This window comes from Scatophagus argus, chromosome 21 (assembly GCF_020382885.2).
Source record: "Scatophagus argus isolate fScaArg1 chromosome 21, fScaArg1.pri, whole genome shotgun sequence".
Classification (NCBI taxonomy): Eukaryota; Metazoa; Chordata; class Actinopteri; family Scatophagidae; genus Scatophagus; species Scatophagus argus.
This window is the reverse complement of record NC_058513.1, coordinates 18174650-18194337: the sequence shown is the minus strand read 5'-3', so window position 1 is coordinate 18194337 and position 19688 is coordinate 18174650. Positions and strand designations below refer to the sequence as shown.

Here is a 19688-nt window from a genome sequence, read left to right as displayed (position 1 = left end):
GGTGTGGCCAGACGCACAGGTATCAGCGTGACGCTCATCATTTATTAACAGCTGCCTCCTCGCAGTAACACCGCAGTCGCTAACAGTCCTGTGGTCGTCGCAGGGTAAAGACTGACGCCATCGCTGCCACACAACTTATGACTCTGATTAAGCGTGTGATCCTCTTTGGCAGCCATATTGTAGCTGTGGTTTGCTAAGACGCAGGGCGCGAGGAGGGCTTCTGCTGAGGCCTCGGTCTCGGGGGGATGTGAAGAGCTTCTGCGCCTAATGTGGCTCGATTGGTGCTGTTCCTAATTTATTTAAAGGAAAACTCCTGTACTTAATGACTGAGCCAAAGACTGTAAATTAGTAATGATGATAATTTTTCTATGGTTATTGTTTTATTATGGAATGATAACAGCAAGGTTTGTTTGGTTGAATAAACACGTAATTAGCTGACCAGTCGTTTAAAGGTTGCCCCCCTCACTAGTCAGTTCTGAGCTATTCTATCAGTGTCCATGTAGGAGAGTCTGCAGGACACCAGGTGGCCTAGGAGGTGTCACCTTTGTGTTGTGGCTCACTTACAGGACAGGTGGGAACTTTGGGGGCAGGTGTTGCTGGACAGAGGAGCACAATTAGCTTTCTGATGCTACGCTAGGCTAACGCTGTGTTGTTGCCTTGGTGAAATGTCTGGCTGTGTGGAGACTAAAGGACGAAGGTTTTGGATTCTTGCACGTAACACGTAACAACATTAACAGTATCTACCATCCGTGTCCCAGTAAGCCATGATGGTCTGACAGCGAGCCAGCAGCTACAACACCACGAGTCTGAAAGTGAGGCAGCTAAACCTGATGATGTAAGTCAAATGCCGACCAGCTTGATAATTGATTCGGTCACTGTTCAAGAGACATTAGTGGGTCCAGCTTCTTATTTGCATTTGTCACAACGCTGCAGCTTCCTGTGGATTGCTGAAGAGAAAAGTGCCTTGTTTGTGAACATGGAGGCTTTAGGACCCAGAGAGCTCCGGTGCGTCTGTGCTCTCCTCAGTTCGACCTGATGCCTCGCTCGCTCTCTCGCTTTCGGATAGACGAGTGGCTGCCTGCTGGATCTCTGCCTTTTCCTCTTCTCCTCTTTTTCCTGTGGACATGAAGATCAAAGGCCCAGAGGGTCCCAGCATCCAGCAGCAGATGGAGGCCTTCCAGAGTCTGCCTGCAAGCCCAACTAAGTCTGCAGCTTTAGGGGGAGTTTCCTCCAGAGTTTCCTCCCCACCTGAGCAGAGGGAAACACAGAAGTGAAACCTTAACTGGTTAATCTTGTTGGCTGTAATTTTTCTGCTTACTGCAGCCTCGGCCTGTGCTCAGATCTACCGGCTGTGAACTCGTTTCTCCTCCCCTTTTCTCCTTCACTCGTTCAGCTGTCACTCCGCCTGTCACTCTCAGGATATCCCCTTGCTTCTCTCTAGGGTTTCATAATGCACCAGGATCTCATTCAGAGGCAGGGGTGGATTTCATCCCACTGTTTTCTCCCTGTTTGAGAGTATGGACGAGTCATGAGTGCCACTTCGGCATGAATCCACGGACTGAAGTAATGGAAATAACGAAAGGTCACAGGCCTCACAGAGCCTCAAAATCACCTTTGAAAAGCTAGACACAAAGCAGTTACTGATCTTTTGGCAGCGTTAGTCAGGCAGGTTTTTTTGTGTGTGCATTTCTTGGATCGACTGGATATCCACTCATGGGAAATGCGGCAGGAAGCACGGAGGTACCCCAGAGGAAGGAGGCAAAGACGGCGTTGGCCCCTCTGGGCTCCCAGAAACAAACCAAGGGACTGAAACTCCCGATGCCACCTGAAGAGGAACTGGAGCATCGCTTCAGTGCAGTGCTGGTGAGTTGTGTGTGCAGCAGGTGAGGCCACTTGTCAGCGTTCACGCAGAGAGAAGGAGCTCAAAGCAAACAGCAGAAAGAAACAAAAGAATGTGGACTATGCTGGAAATGTGCACGTCCTCACGACAAGCTTATGGTAGTGCCAGGTACACAATGCCTCTGTGGAAAGGTGCATAAGAGCTCCTTTATGCTGGAGCTTATGCAGCATTAGGCTGCACTGCATGGTCTGCTGGAGGAAGAACGGCGAGGCCAGTCACATCTGTTTACCGTTTAATAAAAGCTGCAACATTTTCATCGTCGGCCAAAAGTATGTGGTCACCCCTCATGACACACATTGGGTGCACCTTGATTACCGAACCAGCATTACAGAAGTGGTTCTGAAAAAGGCCGACTGTTGTGTCTTTGCCTAAAAGTTGCACTTGAACACAAAGCAAAGACTATAAGCAGGAAGACCCTGGATGGGGGTGTACAAAATGTCCCGATACAGCAGGACCAGTACCAGTCAGTCATTTTTTTATTGTTTTAGTTTTCTTAGTCTGAGAGGGTGTGAGATTGCACAGCTCTACAAGCTGCTCATAGGAAGGCCTAACGGATACAATAATAAAATGAATGTTATTACCTTTGGAGCCTAGACTACAAAGCCACACATACTGCAACAAATTACTGGTGAATGTCAGTAAAGTTTGCACCCCAAGTGGACTGTCTGGAAGCCTGCAGAAACCTGCCTGAGGTCCCATGTGGACTGGCTGAAATGTGGGTTTTGCACGAGACAAACAAAACAGGGTCTCACTGGTAGAAAACCTGTTCTGCACAGCAACTGGAGCCAAAACTCCACAGGGTTCTAGTTTTTTAAATGAACCGTCTAACCAACACACTGAGCTCCAGTTTGCTGTTGTGGCAGCTCCATCACGCTGATGTGCGAGTGTGATGGAGGCCAACTGAACAAAGTCACTTCCCCCTTTGCTGCTGAACAGCACAGCTTTAACCTCACTGTTGCTCCTGCTGCTGTGGTAGGCGGTAGCACATGCCGGTTGTACCAGTGGTTTTCCTCAATCCAGGGTTCTGTAATAAAAAGTTTATTATTTATTATCCATATTGTTTTATTGGCTCCATGACTCGACAACACAAGGTGATTTGTGCCGGGCGTTCCTCGAACATGACTTGATTTTCTCTCGATAACTTCCTTCACGGGGCTTTTAGCTGTCGCCGGTTTGAGCAGCGACAAACTGAACTGATGCCTTTGTGGTGACAGGAAAAACAAACAAGGGAGTGACAGATCTGAGTGGGACAAAGCAGCTATGTCCAATATGTGACCAGACAACTCGCTGCACGCTGAGCTGCATTCCTCTTGGCTTTCTTCTTCGAGTCTTATCATCAGAGTGTGTGAGGTGACGTCATGTCGAGCAGATCTGTGGTTTGATGCAGCGATGATGAAGCGAACAGGCCGCCTCCTCCTTCACACACACACCCAAGGTGAAGGCTAATCAATTAAAGCTCTGATAAACGCTGTTTCCTTCCAGCGAGGCAGTGCGGTTGGCGTTTGTGAGCATTAAACTCTCTCTGTGATTAGCTCTGCTGAAGAGCTAACGCTGTCATACGTCCACAAACATTTCAGCTGATTCCTGTTGCATTAGCTGGACTAACGCCTTAAACAGTCAGGTGATGGGAATTCTGCCAGCAGGCTGAAGAAGGGATTGTTCAAGTTAATTCAGTGAATTTCTCATTCAGCAGTTAAACTATGTTTTCAGTAAACAACTCTCTACGTTGTGGCCTAACACATTTACTAGACAGGAACATATGAGTTAAAGATTTTTGTTTAAATGAAGAACGTGCTTCACATGATGAATTCAACCGAAAGCACATGGAAATCACGTGCTGTTTGTGAATGCCTCACTTCCAGCTCTGTAAGCTCTGTGTTAGTTTATTAAAGTTATTTCATCCAAACCAGTTCTAATAGTCTTAAACTCACCAGAAAAACCTGTTTTGTGCTTTTTGTGTTTAACTGCAACATGTCACCTCTAAAACACTAACTTTGTACTCTTCAGAGTGTGTATGCAGTATTCATACTGCGAGTCAGCGTGTGATGGTTGTTTGAAACGCAGCCTGGCTGATCACATTGGACCCTCGACTCGTCCAACACGTTGAGGACACGTGTTGTCCCTGCTCTCGTCTTTCTCTTCATCTCGTACATACAACGCGTCCCCTCTACTTTCCTCTTTTGCATGGAGGAGGATGACGCATACGGCGTCAGTACTTGCAGTAGTACCTGCAGTACCCACGCTGTGGTCTGTGAATTCACTGCATTGAATTAACGTGCCAGCTGCTGCAGGCTTTTCATCCCGATGGTGTGTGTTTTGCTGCAGCGGTGTGTGTGTTTGTACGAATGTGCAGGTATGTGCGGTCTTTCACGTGTGGAGGGGCAAACCAGGCGTCGCCCAGCAGCACATTAACCGTCTGCTGCATGTTAACCCTGCTCCTCAGCCTCTCCACCGGCAGGCTTTTTGCTACATCACCACCACCCAGCCCCTCTTCCTCCATCTTCTGCTGAGTCTGCATAGCAAATCTCCTGTGCTAAGTGGAGAAGAGGCTCATACAAACCAGCCGCTGTGTGTGTGTGTGTGTGTGAGGACGCGCTGACAGCGTCTGACGTGTGTGTGTGACGTGTGTGTGCACGTCTGCTCGTGAGCCTGCAGTGTTTGTGCTCCAGTGTGATGGATGGATGTGATGTCACTGCAGTGTTTTCAGACTGAACTTATCAAAGCGTATGAGACTCTGATGATACCAGCATTCAAACGCTTCAGTCACATCTGAATTTACATGGAGCACTTTTTCCTCCAGCTTTTACATAACACTTTGCATATTTCCCAACAGGGAATGTGGAAGTGAGTGGGACTGTAAATGTACATCTGTGGATTTGTGTTTGATATTTACACACTGAGACTCACTGGTTCGTTCTGTGCTTTCAGCAGGTTAAGGAGTCACAAAGCTGATGGCCTCTGACTGAACAGAACGTTACAGACGTGATCTGATGATTTAGTAGCAAGTACCAAAAGTATGTGGACATCCCTGTCCCCACAGTCCCTGTCCCCACAAACCGTTTCCAACAGCTTGGGGACGGACTTGAACAAACCTTCAGCTGTGTGGCAGCAATGAGGACTTAGTGTTCTTAGAGCCTTCTTAGTCCCAGGCTAAAGGAGCTGTTAGCTCCACGTGAAGAAAGTTTTCACACTGGAACCATCCCAGCACACACCGAAGTGGGCTGGCTTTAGTCTGGGGCTTGGTGGTCCTGCTCTGGACCAGGGTGAGCGGGGTTGTCTTCTGATAATCGACTGGACACGGGGTGTCAGTGAGAAACCGGGCTAAAGTAAACCAGAAGAGTCACGCATTAGTCACAGACGTAACCCGGGGAAGCAGAAGTGCAGTGTGAATCATACAACCTTGGGCTTCGGTCAACCCGGGTTAACACTGCAGGTGTGAAGAGTGTCTCCTCAGTCTCGTGAGAGTGTGAGACGGGAGAAACGGGAGACAGATTTGAACTTCCTGCTGCCGCTGCAAGCCGTGAACTCGCTGCCGTTTGACGCACTATAGAGAAGCATCACCTTAACTCTGTGCTGCTGAAATGAACCTCGACTCTGCTTGACTCTGTTTGACAGTTAAAGTATCACAGCTGGGGTCCAGCCTGAGGGGCTGCGAGCCCTGACGGCAGCTTCTCGTGGACAAACTGCTAGTTTCGAGTGTAACAACAACGTCCACGTGTGTTTGCGCCCGACGTCTCCGACACGTAAGACTCAAACCCGTCACAGTGTGAACGGCGACGACGTGTTTCCTCACAGCTTCACATCACAAAGTGACCTCAGCACAGCGGCTTCTTCCTCCTCGACAACGCGGCAGCGAATCACGTGATCGCCTGCTTAGCTGCAGCTAAAACTTTCTTTTGTAAAGCCAAGACGCACCGTCGCTGCTCTGACCCCGTGGTCGTATGTACAGGCTGACGGGTTCAGGCTTTAGCTCCGTGTTTTATCTTAAAAGCTTCATCCAAAGTAACTACAGCTGTCAGACAGTGTAGTAATTTACTCTGTAAGTAACAGAAATACTCAAGTACACGTGAGTGTGAATTGTACTAAAGCGCAGTACTTGAGTACCTCCTGCTCAGACACAGAAAGTGGGACGAGTTGTTTTTCTCTTCCAGTTTGTTCTGTTTAATGGATCCATCAGGCCGACTGGGAGCATATGGTTATTGACCCAACAGCTGCACTCATCACAGCCCACAGCGCCATCGATTGGCTGTGTCCCTGTTTTCCATGGCACGCATCATGTCTGCTTAGAGGTTTCCCACGTGATGTGCCTCAGCTTTCACCTCAGGAATAAAGTAAAGCAAGTGTCCAAAACCACTCTGATGACGCAGCTTCAGGTGCTGAACAGCAGGAGGTGAAATGTAAAAAGAAGCCTGAGGCCTGGAGGTAAAGCACATCAGCACGAAGCGAGTGTGTGTCGACGACTCGTCACACACTCGCTGACCTCGAGACGGACGCTCAGAGCAGCTGAGACTCAGGAGCAGATTAGATATGAAGATTTGTAGCATTTCAGCAAATGAGGAGAGCTGAGTGTGTGTGTGTGTGTGTGTGTGTGTGTGTTATAATTAGGACAGCTGATGTGTCCGTGGAGTTTGTTTATTATATGGGGCAGTTATCGTCTTCATACGCAAACTTTACTGTTAATCACATCAGCTGACATCGAGAGCTTTAAACTGATTGGCTGATCAACTCGCGTTTTTTAAAACAAACTCTGCCTTTGCATTTGGTCGGTTCTAAGCCGTGTTCCTCCGTGGCTCACGGAGCGACTCACACCTGGACAGGTCCAGGTGAGGCTCCACAGTGAGCGTGTCTGGCAGCAGGTTGTAACAGACGCATCTCCTCTTTCCGCTTTCAGAACACGATGAATCTTCCTCCAGACAAGGTGAAGATCCTCAGTCAGTACGACAGCGAGAAGAAGTGGGAGCTGATCTGTGACCAGGTGGGTCTGCTCTCTACCTGTCCAACGCAGGGGCCAGTCGGCACGCTGATGCAATACCAAACACGAGAAAGCACCTCGATCCTCGCCAACGCACAAACACACCAGGAGGCTCATTAACATCACACATCACTGTAGTAATGAGTGTATCAGCAGGGGGGAGGGACTGAGGACACCCGTCACCATCACATCACTGTGACCCACACAGAGACACTGTGACCCTGTTAAACGGTCTGATAAATCCCACAGTGTTCAGTTAAAGGGAATGAAAGGAGCTGCTACAGCCGGAGTGCACATGTGCGTCGAACTGCCGAACAGTCGACTCATTTCAGGAAACTGATTACTATCAAATCCATTTGCATAAGACACGCTGAGTAATCAAAGTGCCCTCTGCTCACTGCAGCACAGCAATCAAATATAACTAGAGGTGTGGGTGGGTGTGTGTGTGTGTGTGTGTGTGTGTGTGTGTGTGTGTGTGTGTGTGTGCCTCTGCATCTTCAGGAGAGGTTTCAAGTGAAGAATCCGCCATCTGCGTACCTGGACAAGCTGAGGAGTTACCTGGATCACGGAGGAGTCAGTCGAAAGGTGCAGTGACAGAACAAAGTGTAGATTTATTGCGTGAAGGTTTTTGTTTGTGAACGTCACTGACCAGAATCAGTCAATCAGACAGTAACTACGAACAGCATGTGACGCACAGTCGTGTCCTGAGGCTTCGTGCTTCCAGTTTGTCCGTCCCCCTGAATGTCACATCTCAACATGCAACCTCACAAAACTCGTCTTTCCATCACTCAAGAATTCCTGCACTAGTTATGACAAAGTTTCACAGAAATACACAGTGTGACCCGGGCAGCAGTTTTTAAACCGTGTGTGTTGTTTGTGTCTGTGCATCTTCTTACGTCTTCTGCGTAATTAAGCATTTACTGACCTTAAAAGTTCCCGTCTTGTGTTCTGACAGTTTAAGAGACGAGTGCAGGAATCCACGCAGATCCTCAGAGAGCTGGAGATTTCCCTGAGGACCAATTATATAGGGTGAGTCTCGCTCCAGTTCCCGTTTCCCAAACGAGGTCAAACGCTGTTGAAGGAAAGAGGCACACGAAATGTAGAAAACTTCTGAGCTTAATGAAACAACTCGCTGACGTACAGAAGTGTGCTGACTAACTGAAGAACACATTTAAAACCGTGCTCACCTGAAGTCTGAATGCCCTCAGACAAACTCAGGTGATGTTGGAGAAAAGGTGAGATTTCAGGTGACGTTTTCTGTCTCCAGCTGTGTCACTGAACCGTCTGTTCTCCTCACAGCTGGGCTCAGGAGTTCCTGAACGAGGAAAATCAAGGCTTAGATGTTCTTGTGGATTATTTGTCCTTCGCCCACAGTGCTGTCACGTACGTATCAGCTTGAAACAGCATTCCTGGACCAGTCGTGTCTTATCTCCTTCACGCGGCCACTTCCTGTCACTGTATCAGTCCCGTGAATACCTCTGTGGGCTCTCTGTGACTCTCAGGTGCGATGCGGACACGTTGGACGATGGGACGCCGCCCGCAGACAAAAACAACACTGTGGACAAGTCAGCGGAGGATGTGAGCAGAAGTGCCACTAACTCACCCACTCACGGTGCCTTGAAGGCCAGTAGGGCCTTCACAGTCAGGTGAGTGACGTGTGACGCCACAGGTGAGCATGACAGCAGGTTTACCTGTTGGTGTGACGTACGGCAAAGCACGTTTATGAATCAAACTGCTTTCTAGGACAAATGTGAGAAGCTGATGAAAGATCACAGTTTTTTTTCACTAAATAAACAAACAGGATGAGTAAAAGAACAACAGTATGTGGCCAAAAGTATTCGGACAAAAGTATGGCCTTTACATCCATGTGTGACTGCTGAATTCTCTGATGTTTGAGAACCTGTTTGTTCCCTTCCTGTGTTGGCACAAAGTCGGAGGGTCACAACTGTTTAAAAATGGAAACCATGCAGGCAAAACCATGAAACAGACCCAGAGTCAGTGTGAGCAACCCGGTGCACATACTTTTGGCCACGTAGTGTCGCTAAAAGACAGAAGGGCAGGTTCCAGTTCAGTTAAGATTCATAAACTCTTAAAAAAAACTTTAGCTCATTAGAAAACACACACACACACACACACACACACAAATCCTTCATCTGCTGCAAAGATTAAACTCAGCACACACAAACAGTTTGTGACAAACGTCTCCTGAGCTTCCTCAGCAGAAGATATGGTTGTATTTTATATCCAAATAGAGAACACACACACACACACACACACACACACACACACTCAAATGTCTAAACTTTCTCATCTGCATCGTTTACATTCCCATCATTGCTCATTCACTTGCCTGTGCGTGTGTGACTCGTTAGGGTGTGAATGTGTGAAACAAATCAACACATACACACACACACACACACACACACCAAATTGGCAGCAGACGAGTGGGACTTTCCTATTTGTCTGCGGGACTCGTTTGATCTTCAACTTCCTGTTGAGGAACTGATTGACAGATTTCGTCGCTGCAGCCACCACGCGTACAGCACACACACGGCAGTTAAACCTGCACAGGTGTGTCGGTGTCGAGTCACACCTGCAGCGTGTCTCACCTCTCCTCTTCAAAACAGGAAAGTCCTGAGGAGCTCTCGAGTCGCGAGCCAGACGGACGACGTTCACCTCTGCATCATGTGTTTACGTGCCATCATGAACTACCAGGTACCCCGAAGCTCCTGCACCTCCTGCAGTCCAAACCAGCAGTCAGCTATGACAAACATTAAACATAAGGGTCAAGTCAGGATCATGAGACGCAGCTCGGCACTGTAGACTCTCTTAATCAAAATCAAGTCAAGGTCAAAATGAACTCGAATGCCAGTAAAAACTGTGGGAGAGTTTGAGAAGTTTGACTTTCTGAAGCAGGAGTGGGTGTCTCAGCTGATCAGTTTGACTGCGTCTCATGACTATGAGTTTGTCTCTGATTGTTTAGGTCAGCCATCAGCAGTCATATAACAATGAGAAGCAGAAGTGATGCATTTAAAATATGATTACAGCCTGTGTGTGTGTGTGTGTGTGTGTGTGTGTGTGTCAGACTGGCTTCAGCCTGGTGATGAAGCATCCCTGCTGCGTCAACGAGATCACGCTCAGCCTGAACAACAGGAACCTGAGGTATGAACCGGACTACAGGATCTTCATACGTCTGATAAACCTGAGAACGTATGACGGAGTCCAGGTGTTTCTCCTCAGGACCAAAGCGCTGGTGCTGGAGCTGCTGGCCGCCGTCTGCCTGGTGAGAGGAGGCCACGACATCATCCTGTCCGCCTTTGACAACTTCAAAGAGGTTTTTACACTCTTACTAACACACCTGAGAGCACACCTGGCTGAGAGGACCTCAACGCAGCCAACACTCTGCTGTAGTATCAGTATGGCATCTCATTGTTTCAGATCACAGTTATGGTTCAGCACTGGCGCACTGTGACGCCCCAGCAGCACAAAACCATTAGGATTAATTAGAGCTTTGATGGTCAGCCTGTGTGATAAGAGCAGGCAACCGCATCATCCCCAAACTTCCCGCACTGAGCCGTTATTTTAAACTGGTGTTCGTGCTGCAGCACCCGCATACCAGCAGCCCTTTAACGCATTGGAAAGCAGGTTGAGGGGAACCCCGGAGACCCCCCACCCGCCGTCAGCTGCTCTGCCAGTTGTCTCACCGCCAGACGACGCCGACTGAAGCGGCGTAAACACGCGAAACACTCGAGCTGCCTCTGACCTCTCATTGTTGCCTCAGAAAGCAGCAACTGTTTCCAACCTGTCATCTTGTGGCTGCAAAACACACACACACACACATACAGAAAGGAGAATAAATCTGAACCAGGAGGGTCTATTTTTACTGGATGTCGAGGACGTTAGAAACCTGCCCTGCAACAAGCAGGACTTTGATGTCTGCAGGCTGATCAGCATCCACTGACAGCTTCACAAGCCTTAAAACAACAGTTTGATGAGAACCAATGGCTGCTGCAGTTTGTTTGCTGCAGTACAACGTGTGTGTGTGTGTGTGTGTGTGGTAATGAACCCCCCCCCAAAAAAAGCGGGACGAGCTGATGAATTAAAAACCTGTCAGTTTTTCAGTACTGATCTGTCTGACGTCGGGCCTCGCGTTGCCTGGATGATCAGTGTGGCTTCAGTTACCACGGTGGCGACTGGCCTACCACACTGAGTACCACAGCAACCCCGACGTGTGTGTGTGTGTGTGTGTGTGAGAGAGAGCCAGAGGGCGACAATGAAAGATGGAGCCAGCGATAGATAAAGCGCAGGCAGGCGGGCGCTGAGCCAGCAGCTGGCTCATGTGTCCCTCAGCAGCTGAACGTGGACGTTGTTTTGGGCTGTGCAGCCTGTCAGGTTGGCATCCTGCATTATTCAGCAGACACGAGTGGGGGGAGAAAAGGGGGGAGGCAAAGTGAAACACAGACGGGCTGAAGCTGATGGAAGAGACGAGGAATCTGCTGAGCCGTTAGCTAAGAAAACACAACTCTTGCTTAGACACATTGTGCTGTTGTCCTCCCATACACTCGCTGTGCTGAAGCCTGCTTATGTAACAGTTTGCCTGCAGGACGAAGAGGACGCGAGTCTGTGAGTAACGCAGCAAATTATTCTGCGCTAAGCAAAGAGCACCGCTGGGTTCGTCACTGCCTTCATTACTGTTTGTCCCTGAGCTCAAAACGAACCTGAAACTTCTTCACGACTGCACAAACAGACTTGTGTAATTCTGTTTTGTACTTCCTGTGTGAGCTTACTGCCCCCATGTGTGCAGTCGAGGACAGGGCATAATGCAGAGGACCTCAGACCTAACACACCAACAGCTGATGTCACCTGCCAGGTGTCGTCCAGCAGCAGATTCTAATTCTCACTCCCTCTCAATGTTTCTCAGACGTGTGGAGAGAAAAGCCGATTCGAGAAGCTAATGGAGTATTTCTACAAGGAAGATGGCAACATCGACTTCATGGTAAGTCTGCAACCAGCAACACCGCGTTCACGTGACCACATGTGAGGACACACACAAGGGGAAGGGGATCTCCACCTGTCGTCATGTGCTCTTCTGAACAGGTGAAAGGTTGTGTGAAGCTTTTTGCAGCTCCAAAAGGACCTGCGAGACAAATGGGTGTGAAGACTACGAGTTAGAAATCTGCCAAAGAAAAAAGTGGACTAATTAGTCCTTATAACAGAAAGGTCTTAAAAGCACTAACAAAATAAATATTGAACACTTGGACAAAAATGCTTCTCTTGAAGTCGAGGTGTCCTGCCTTCAAACAGCAGCATGTGATTACCTCGTCTGTCCACCAGGTGGCCTGCATGCAGTTCATCAACATCGTGGTCCACTCAGTGGAAAACATGAACTTCAGGGTCCACCTGCAGTACGAGTTCACTCGTCACGGGCTGGATGACTACCTCGAGGTGACCCGTGGACGTTCTGTTGATCAGGCAGTTAGACTCAGTATACACAGAAGGATTTAAGGTTCACAGAAGGCAGCATTCATTTTTGACTTGTTTATTCCTTCATGGTGGTTATTTCATTTGAGTATCCCGTGTTTGCGTGCAGAAGTTGAAGTTCACAGAGAGCGACAGGCTGCTGGTGCAGATTCAGGCCTATCTGGACAACGTGTTTGACGTGGGAGCTCTGCTGGAGGACGCAGAGGCCAAAAACACTCTGCTGGAACACATGGAGGAGCTGCAGGAACACAACACGCAGGTGGACACGCCGCACACACACGCACACTTTATAGCCATGCCCACCGCTGAGTCACATCCACTGACCAGAAGTTGTGTTTGGGCGCCCAGCTGAGCACCAGGCTTCAGGAGACTGAGAGGGAGGCCATGGAGAAGGTCTCAGATCTGGAGAAGAAGCTCCTTCAGACCACAAAAGAAGTGGAGCTCCTGAAGGTAGAGACAACTCGTTTTATTTTCTGTATCGCTGCCAGAACGTTAGGACAATCAGATACTGAAGGTCCAACCAGAGTCAAACACGTCTCAAACAAACCCCAAATCAAATTTATCTGTAAGAAGTCACATATCAGTCTGCTGTAAACATCCGTCCTGCTCCTGCTTCCTGTGTGGTGAGTGATAAAAAACAACAAGTCAGCTTCAGCTACACAAAGTGTCAGAAAAGCTGGTGTGCAACCTGCCTCGTCATGTTTACTGTTGTTTACACGTGTGGAAATCTTCAGTCATGTGTTCACTTCATACGGGACATGTTATGTTCACGTTAAACGGGACATTTTCACATGTGACTGGCCTGGCATCCTGTCCTCAGACCCTGGAGGCATGTTTGGATGGACTTTATCACACTAACACAGATTTGATGAATGTGTGAGTTATGTTTTAGGTTTTGTGGGAACTTATCCTTTAAAACATCAGCCGGAGCTTCCCCTTCATGACACATATTCATGAGATATGCGAGAGCGTAAAATGCTGGTGATGTTTAAGCTTAAATGCTAATAAGATGACTGTCAGGTGTCCACATACTTGTGTCCCTGTCGTTCATTCCAGTGCAGCCTCCATGCGGTGATGTTGTCATGTTTCCTGATACGTCTGTGTTGCAGGAGGGTCTGCGCGAGTCGAGCTCTCAGGTCGCTCTTCTGCAGCGGCGAGAGCAAGAGAGAGAGCGTGAACGTGAGAAGGAGAAGGAGAGAGAGAGAGACCAGGACCGGTCCACCCAGTCCCTGAGGGAGCTGGAGTCCGGGGTCCAGGCTCTGGTGGACCAGGGGCTGGTCCGAATGCTGCGCTCCTCCTCCGGACGCCTGGACATCCAGGTGGTCCCGGTCATCCAGGACGTGACACAGGAAGGTCAGAGCCGGTCTGTTCACACCTCCAGGCAAACAGAAACAGAAGCTTCAGACTCTGAGGGCTGCTGATCAGGTTGTTCTCTCATCAGTTTAACTCCAGTACGTCCACACTGCAGCTCAGCTTCGTCCTGCGTGAGTCAGACTGAGTTAACCGTGAGACAGGAAGTGGTCAAGTCAGAGAGTTTCAGTCCTTTCACATCACTGAACATTCAAACCTCTGCACTTTCACTTCATGTCAGCACGCAAAGTTTCCAATGTCGCTCCTACATCTGAAAACAATCAGGAGGTTAATGTGAAACAGCAGACCCATAAAACATGAAGTGAAGCTTCACCTCGAGGTTCTCACACTCCGCTTCATTCAGAGACGTGTTGTTGTTCCTCTGACAGCTAAAGAAGAAACTGATTCAGGAGAGGACCAGCAGGATGCTCCCCCCTCCTCAGACCCTCAGCCGTCAGCAGCAGTACAACCTCCTCCTCCTCCTCCTCCTCCACCTCCTCCTCCACCACCACCTCCAGCACCTCCTCCTCCACCCCTGCTGCCTTCTGGAGGTGGTGCGACCCAGCAACCACCAGAAGTGACTGATGTGAGCTCAGGTGAGTTCATCAGAGTTTGTACTTTAATGTGACTCTGAAACTTCACTAATTCCATTCATCTTGAGTGATTCCAGAGCTTTTATGTTTTTTTATGTTTTGACACTTCAATCAAAATGTTGGATTTGGAACAATATTTCTTCTTGCAGGCTGTAAAAATAAGAAAGCGGTTCAAACCAAATACCGCATGCCACTGCTGAACTGGCAGACGCTCAAACCAAACCAGGTGACAGGAACCGTCTTCAACGAGCTGGACGACCAGCGAGTCTTAGAGGTTTGACCAGTTAAACACACCAAACTTCCTCTGGACTGTCAAGTCTTTTCTATTTCTTTTCTTTCTATAAAGAGTTTGTTTTTTGTTCTTAGGAGAAAAACACGAAGCATCCAACAACACAACATTTTCTGTATGCAAACCTGTTTGATCATAATTACTTCTGCAGTCAGACTTTATGAAGTGTGAAAAGCTCAGTTGTTCCTGTTAAATTAATTCACGTTGAGATGTTCAGGGTGTGATTCAGAACGTCTGTCCACAGCCTTCAAAGCTCCACATGCAGTTAACAGGAATGGTTTAAACACATTAATCTGCTTCTGTCACCTCACTGGATCTTTCCCAGGAGCTCAACATGGAAGCTTTTGAGGAGCAGTTTAAGACCAAGGCCCAGTCCCCTCCTGTAGACCTGGAGACCCTCAAGACGAAACTGGCTCACAAGACTCCCAGTAAAGTGTCTCTAATGGAGCCCAACAGGGCCAAAAACCTGGCCATCACCCTGCGCAAGGAAGGAATGGCTGCTTCCGACATCTGCTGCGCAATCGAGACGTAAAAACCATCAGAACGATCTGACTTTAAAACAGGCTGATCGACTGCACTGGCTGACGTCTCCCTCTGCGTCCCCTCAGGTACAACCAGCGAGCTCTGAGCCTGGACTTCCTCGAGCTCCTGGAGCGTTTCATCCCCACAGAGTACGAGATGAAGCTCATCCACGACTACGAGTGTGAGGGCAGGCCCCTGGACGAGCTCAGCGAGGAGGACCGCTTCATGGTGCACTTCAGCAAGATCCCGCGGCTCTCGCAGCGAATCAGCGCCCTCACCTACATGGGCAATTTCCTCGAGAGCGTCCATCTAATACAGCCTGTGAGTTCACAGCACGAACTGGACCTCAGAGAGGACAAGAAAGTGGGGGGTGGGGGGGCATTAGAAATGTATATCTACGGCGGGAAATAGTCCCTTCATCAATACCATCATACAAGAGAAATTATGACTCGAACATGTTTTAGGTGTTTTAAGTCAAACTTCAGTCATAATAAACGAGCTCACACAGATGTGAGCTCTGACACAATCCACTGCTGAGAATAACCCTGATTATTTCAACTTCCTGACAGCAACTGAACGCCCTCATCGCTGCCTCGATGTCCATCAAATCCTCCAGCAAGCTGAAGAAAATCCTGGAGGTGAGTCCAGTCGATGGTGAAGACATCAAGTCTTTCCCAGGAATCTGCATGCAGAAACATTAACTGACAGCGAAGCCCTCAGCAGTAATGACCTTCAGTTTCAGCATCTCATTTAAAGTTTGACTTTACCCGTTCAAAGTCAGCGATGAGCGTGGCAGAATGTAATTCATCCAGTTCATTTTAGATGCGAACAATAAGACTTTTCATTTTTTCAGATTCATAGGCGTTTAAAATGTCGGCTGAAAGTTAACCACTCGTACATTTCACGTTCTCTGTGCAGACTGTTGCACTTGTTAGAAAATGATTTGTGTTGCACACATGACGACGTGCTTTCTGACTCGTTTCTGATGTAAAGATCATCTTAGCGTTTGGAAACTACATGAACAGCAGCAAACGAGGGGCAGCTTACGGCTTCCGCCTGCAGAGTTTGGATTTGGTGAGTAAAACGGGCTCCAACTCTGAACAGCAGCAACATTTTATTCATCGTGTGAAAACTATAAACTTGCTTTCTGACTGCAGCACATGAACGTCACTTGGTTTGGAGATTTTCACTCTGATGTTTCCCGTTTCTGCCTCCAGCTGTTGGACACCAAATCTACAGACCGGAAGCAGACGCTGCTGCACTTCATCGTCAGCGTCATCCAGGAGAAATACCCAGAGGTCCAGTCCTTCTACTCGGAGCTGCACTTCCTGGACAGGGCGGCGCTGGGTGAGTTCCTTACACCTGACCGATGCAGGACATGTCTGAACATGTCTGTATGAGGAGGTCGGAGGGAGTCTGAGATTTCTAAGGACAGCTAGAATAAGCTAAGATAACAACAGCTAACAGTGGAGCGAGCAGCAGCTGATAAAAGACTGAACTCTCGCTGTGTCTGCAGTGTCTCTGGACAGCATCCTGCAGGACCTGCGAGCTCTGGAGCGAGGCATGCAGGTGACCGGGAGGGAGTTCTCCGAGGAACAAGACAACCCTGTGCTGCAGGCGTTTCTCAGCAGCAACACTGAGCTGCTGCACTCTCTCATCGCAGATGGAAAAACTGCACAGGTGAGCTCTAACGTGATCACATCACAGGTTGTGTGTTCGCACACCAGGATGCTTCGGACGTGTGCATGAACAAGCCCTATGCTGAATTTCCACATTCAATTCAAACTGTCTTTTCTCCGTCTCAGGACGTGTACGACTCTGCTGTGGAGTACTTTGGCGAGAACTCTAAAACCACTCCGCCCTCCATGTTCTTCCCCGTTTTTGTCCGGTTCATCAAGGCATACAAGGTCAGACGACGCTCACTTCACGACTCGTGTCCTGAACGAGCTGACGCTGCTGATAATGAAAAGCAGCTTTCACTGTGTGCTTACAGTCCAGTCGGTCAGTGTTGTTTGATCTTCACGTCAAAATGCTTTCCTCTGACAGCGAGCTGAGCAGGAGAACGAGCAGAGGAAGACGCAGCACGTCCTGATCTGTGAGGCTCCACCGACTCCACCTAAACCTGAAGTCAGCGGCAGCAAGGTCAGTTTCCTCTCACAGCACTGCACAGCCGCAGACATCTGCAGGCTAAATAATTCAACTTTAATTCTCCCAGCAGCTCACAGACTTACCTGTTCAGATCCGAGCAGTCGGACAACTTGAAGACATACTGACATTTATAACAGGAAAGATGAAGCCAGACTGCCATGTCTGGATAATTACAGGGAAGTGGAAGCAACATAAAACCTGGTGACATTAATGGCTGTGCTGTTGTTTACTGTGAGGGCAGCTTAATTTGAAATTTAATTACCCATAAAAATAAAGAATGTAATAAAAGAGGCAGGCTGCAGTGGGGAACCTCAAAGAACCAAAGGAACCTGACTGACCCTCAACAGAAAAGCTGGACAAACGTCCAAACGTGACTTCAGTCAGTGAGAACAGCATCGCGGGCTAAATGTGTCCTCGTCCAGAGAGCCGGACCGAAACCACCAACGAGGAAGCACAAGATGCCGACACACACACACACACACACACACGCTGACTGAGGCCGTAACGAATCCTGTTGGCTTAGCTGCAGGTTTGTTTACAGCCTGTCTGATGGTCTGACTGCTCGTATTTCTCGCTCTGCACCGTGTTACCATTACGCCGTCAACCACGGGATAGTTTGTCATATGCTGTGCAGACTGAGAGTTTGGCTGTAAAAATAAACTGACTTGGCTGTTTGGCTGTCAGATGGCTCAAACCACCAAAATAAGAAACCTGAATGATCCTTTCAAAGGTCAGTTTAGACGCGGTTGTTTGCTTCAGGTTTCCGTGACGCCCAAACTGCCCCAGATGGACCTGATAGCGGAGCTGAAGAAGAGACAGATGTCTCCGCTGGTGAGGGAGGGGAAGGACGGCGCCATCGAGGACATCATCACAGGTACACGCAGCGTTTCCCTCTGGGCAGAGCCAGGCTAGCTGTTTCCCTCTGCCTCCAGTCTTTATGCTAAGCTAGGCTACCTACATCCTACTTGAGATGGACAGACGTGATATGTTCACGTCTCTTTCTTACTCAACCTGCAATTAATCTCTCATTTCTACACTTTTAGCTCACTCAGCTTTTTGTCCTTCACTCCTCTGTCTCTTAAGGCTTTTCTCTCTCTGTCTGTTTGTCCCTCCTGTCTTCCTGTTGTCTCTCTGGTGTCTTCAGCTCTAAAGTCTGTGCCCTTCACGGCTCGCTCTGCCAAACGCTCCTCTCGTCTCTTCTGCGACTCCGTCTTCAGCGACGAGGTGACTCTTCGTTTCTCCACCTCTCAGCCCGTGTTGGCTGCTTCTTCCCGTGTTCACCTTTAACACGTTAAGCACACGTTTACACCTTCATCACATTTGTGTGTGTGTGTGTGAGCTGCTAATGATTACAGACAAACGTAGGTAGTTAGAATTAACACAAGCTGATAGCTAATACAACAAATGGGTTTCAGTTGCAGTGAGCTGCTTTTACAATAACAGTAGACTGCATGTATAATGTCTGCCATGTAATATCCTCACTGGAATGTGCATTTAAACGACACTGAAAGTGTTTTGGAAGCTGCGAGTTTCCTCCTGAGACGTCGGACTCTTTTTCAGCTCATTCGTCTGCTGGTTTTAAAGAGGATGAAAGGAGCTGAAGTGAGTCGCTGTTACTGAAACAACAAAAACGATAAGCCCTTCACACGAAGAAAGAAAGTCGAGATGCGATGCTAATCCCACATCACACGGAATCGGACCTTTTCAGTTGGGCCGTATTGCTCCATCCACGTTACCATCCCTCTGTCTGTCCCCAGATTTAAGGAATCAGCCGTACAGACGGGCGGACGGCGGCCGACGCAGCGCCAAGTGGAAACCGGGACAACAGCTCAACGTGTCCTCAGACATCTCGCTCTGAAAGCACCGCAGACCAAAAGCACAAAGATGCACAACTCACCGCGGCAACGACGTCACCGTGTCATGCATGCGTGAGAGCGCAGAGGAGGAAGCGATCAAAGCACAAACTGCTGAATGAAGTGTAGAAACGTTCTGTGATTTGACTAATCAAATGTTAAAGAGGGTGAATATTAGCTGCACTTGATGCTAATGACACTGGAGCTCATTAAGACGATTACATGGAGGAAGGAGCCGTTCAGCTGATCTGTAACACGACTGCTTCATTACTGCTGCTCACCAATTACAGCCCGACTCTTCAGAGGCATCAGAGATAAACGCTGACGGACGGGCCGCTCATAAATCATTCCGATCGCTTTCTTTAAACTGCTCCAGACATGATTTTTTTAAAAATTGGGTTTATTTTAAGTGGAATATTAATTAAAAGCTGTCCATCTTTCTGCCTTCAAGTAGGTCTCCGAGATTTAGGCTGCAGATTTGTAAAATATTTAAATTATTTTTAATACTGAAGTGTCTGAATGAGGAACTTCTACTTTGCTTCTGCATTTCAAAAAATAAAACATTTTATACCGTTTGGGA

At 48.4% G+C, this 19688-nt stretch overlaps 1 protein-coding gene and 1 long non-coding RNA gene across 6 annotated transcripts; one reads left to right on the top strand and one right to left on the bottom strand.

The window, feature by feature from the left end:
- Positions 1-1112: 1112 nt before the first annotated feature.
- On the bottom strand, positions 1113-13523 carry LOC124052210. 2 transcript variants are annotated; one of them, XR_006841966.1, is made up of 9 exons: positions 13386-13523; positions 12678-12797; positions 12191-12333; positions 11944-12009; positions 9482-9610; positions 8260-8427; positions 8060-8187; positions 7798-7944; positions 1113-1248 (listed from the first exon to the last, which is right to left on the bottom strand). It is a non-coding gene; the product is annotated as an uncharacterized LOC124052210 (long non-coding RNA). The 2 variants fall into 2 exon arrangements; XR_006841965.1 differs by having other exon boundaries at positions 9482-12009.
- Positions 1244-19683, top strand: fmnl1b (formin-like 1b). Of its 4 annotated transcripts, none has more exons than XM_046376169.1 (27): positions 1244-1863; positions 6792-6875; positions 7374-7457; positions 7828-7901; positions 8172-8255; positions 8375-8518; positions 9500-9587; positions 9958-10034; positions 10113-10206; positions 11794-11868; positions 12207-12317; positions 12463-12612; positions 12702-12803; positions 13463-13706; positions 14093-14299; positions 14446-14570; positions 14911-15113; positions 15194-15428; positions 15677-15745; positions 16101-16181; positions 16325-16454; positions 16624-16787; positions 16913-17014; positions 17154-17249; positions 18015-18129; positions 18400-18479; positions 19013-19683. In XM_046376169.1, exons 1-27 carry the CDS (start codon positions 1714-1716, stop codon positions 19016-19018), a joined length of 3174 nt encoding a protein of 1057 aa, XP_046232125.1. In that variant the 5' UTR covers positions 1244-1713; the 3' UTR covers positions 19019-19683. The 4 variants fall into 4 exon arrangements, with proteins under 4 accessions (XP_046232125.1, XP_046232123.1, XP_046232124.1 ...); XM_046376167.1 differs by having other exon boundaries at positions 17940-18129; XM_046376168.1 differs by lacking the exon at positions 18400-18479.
- The last annotated feature ends 5 nt before the right edge of the window (positions 19684-19688 follow it).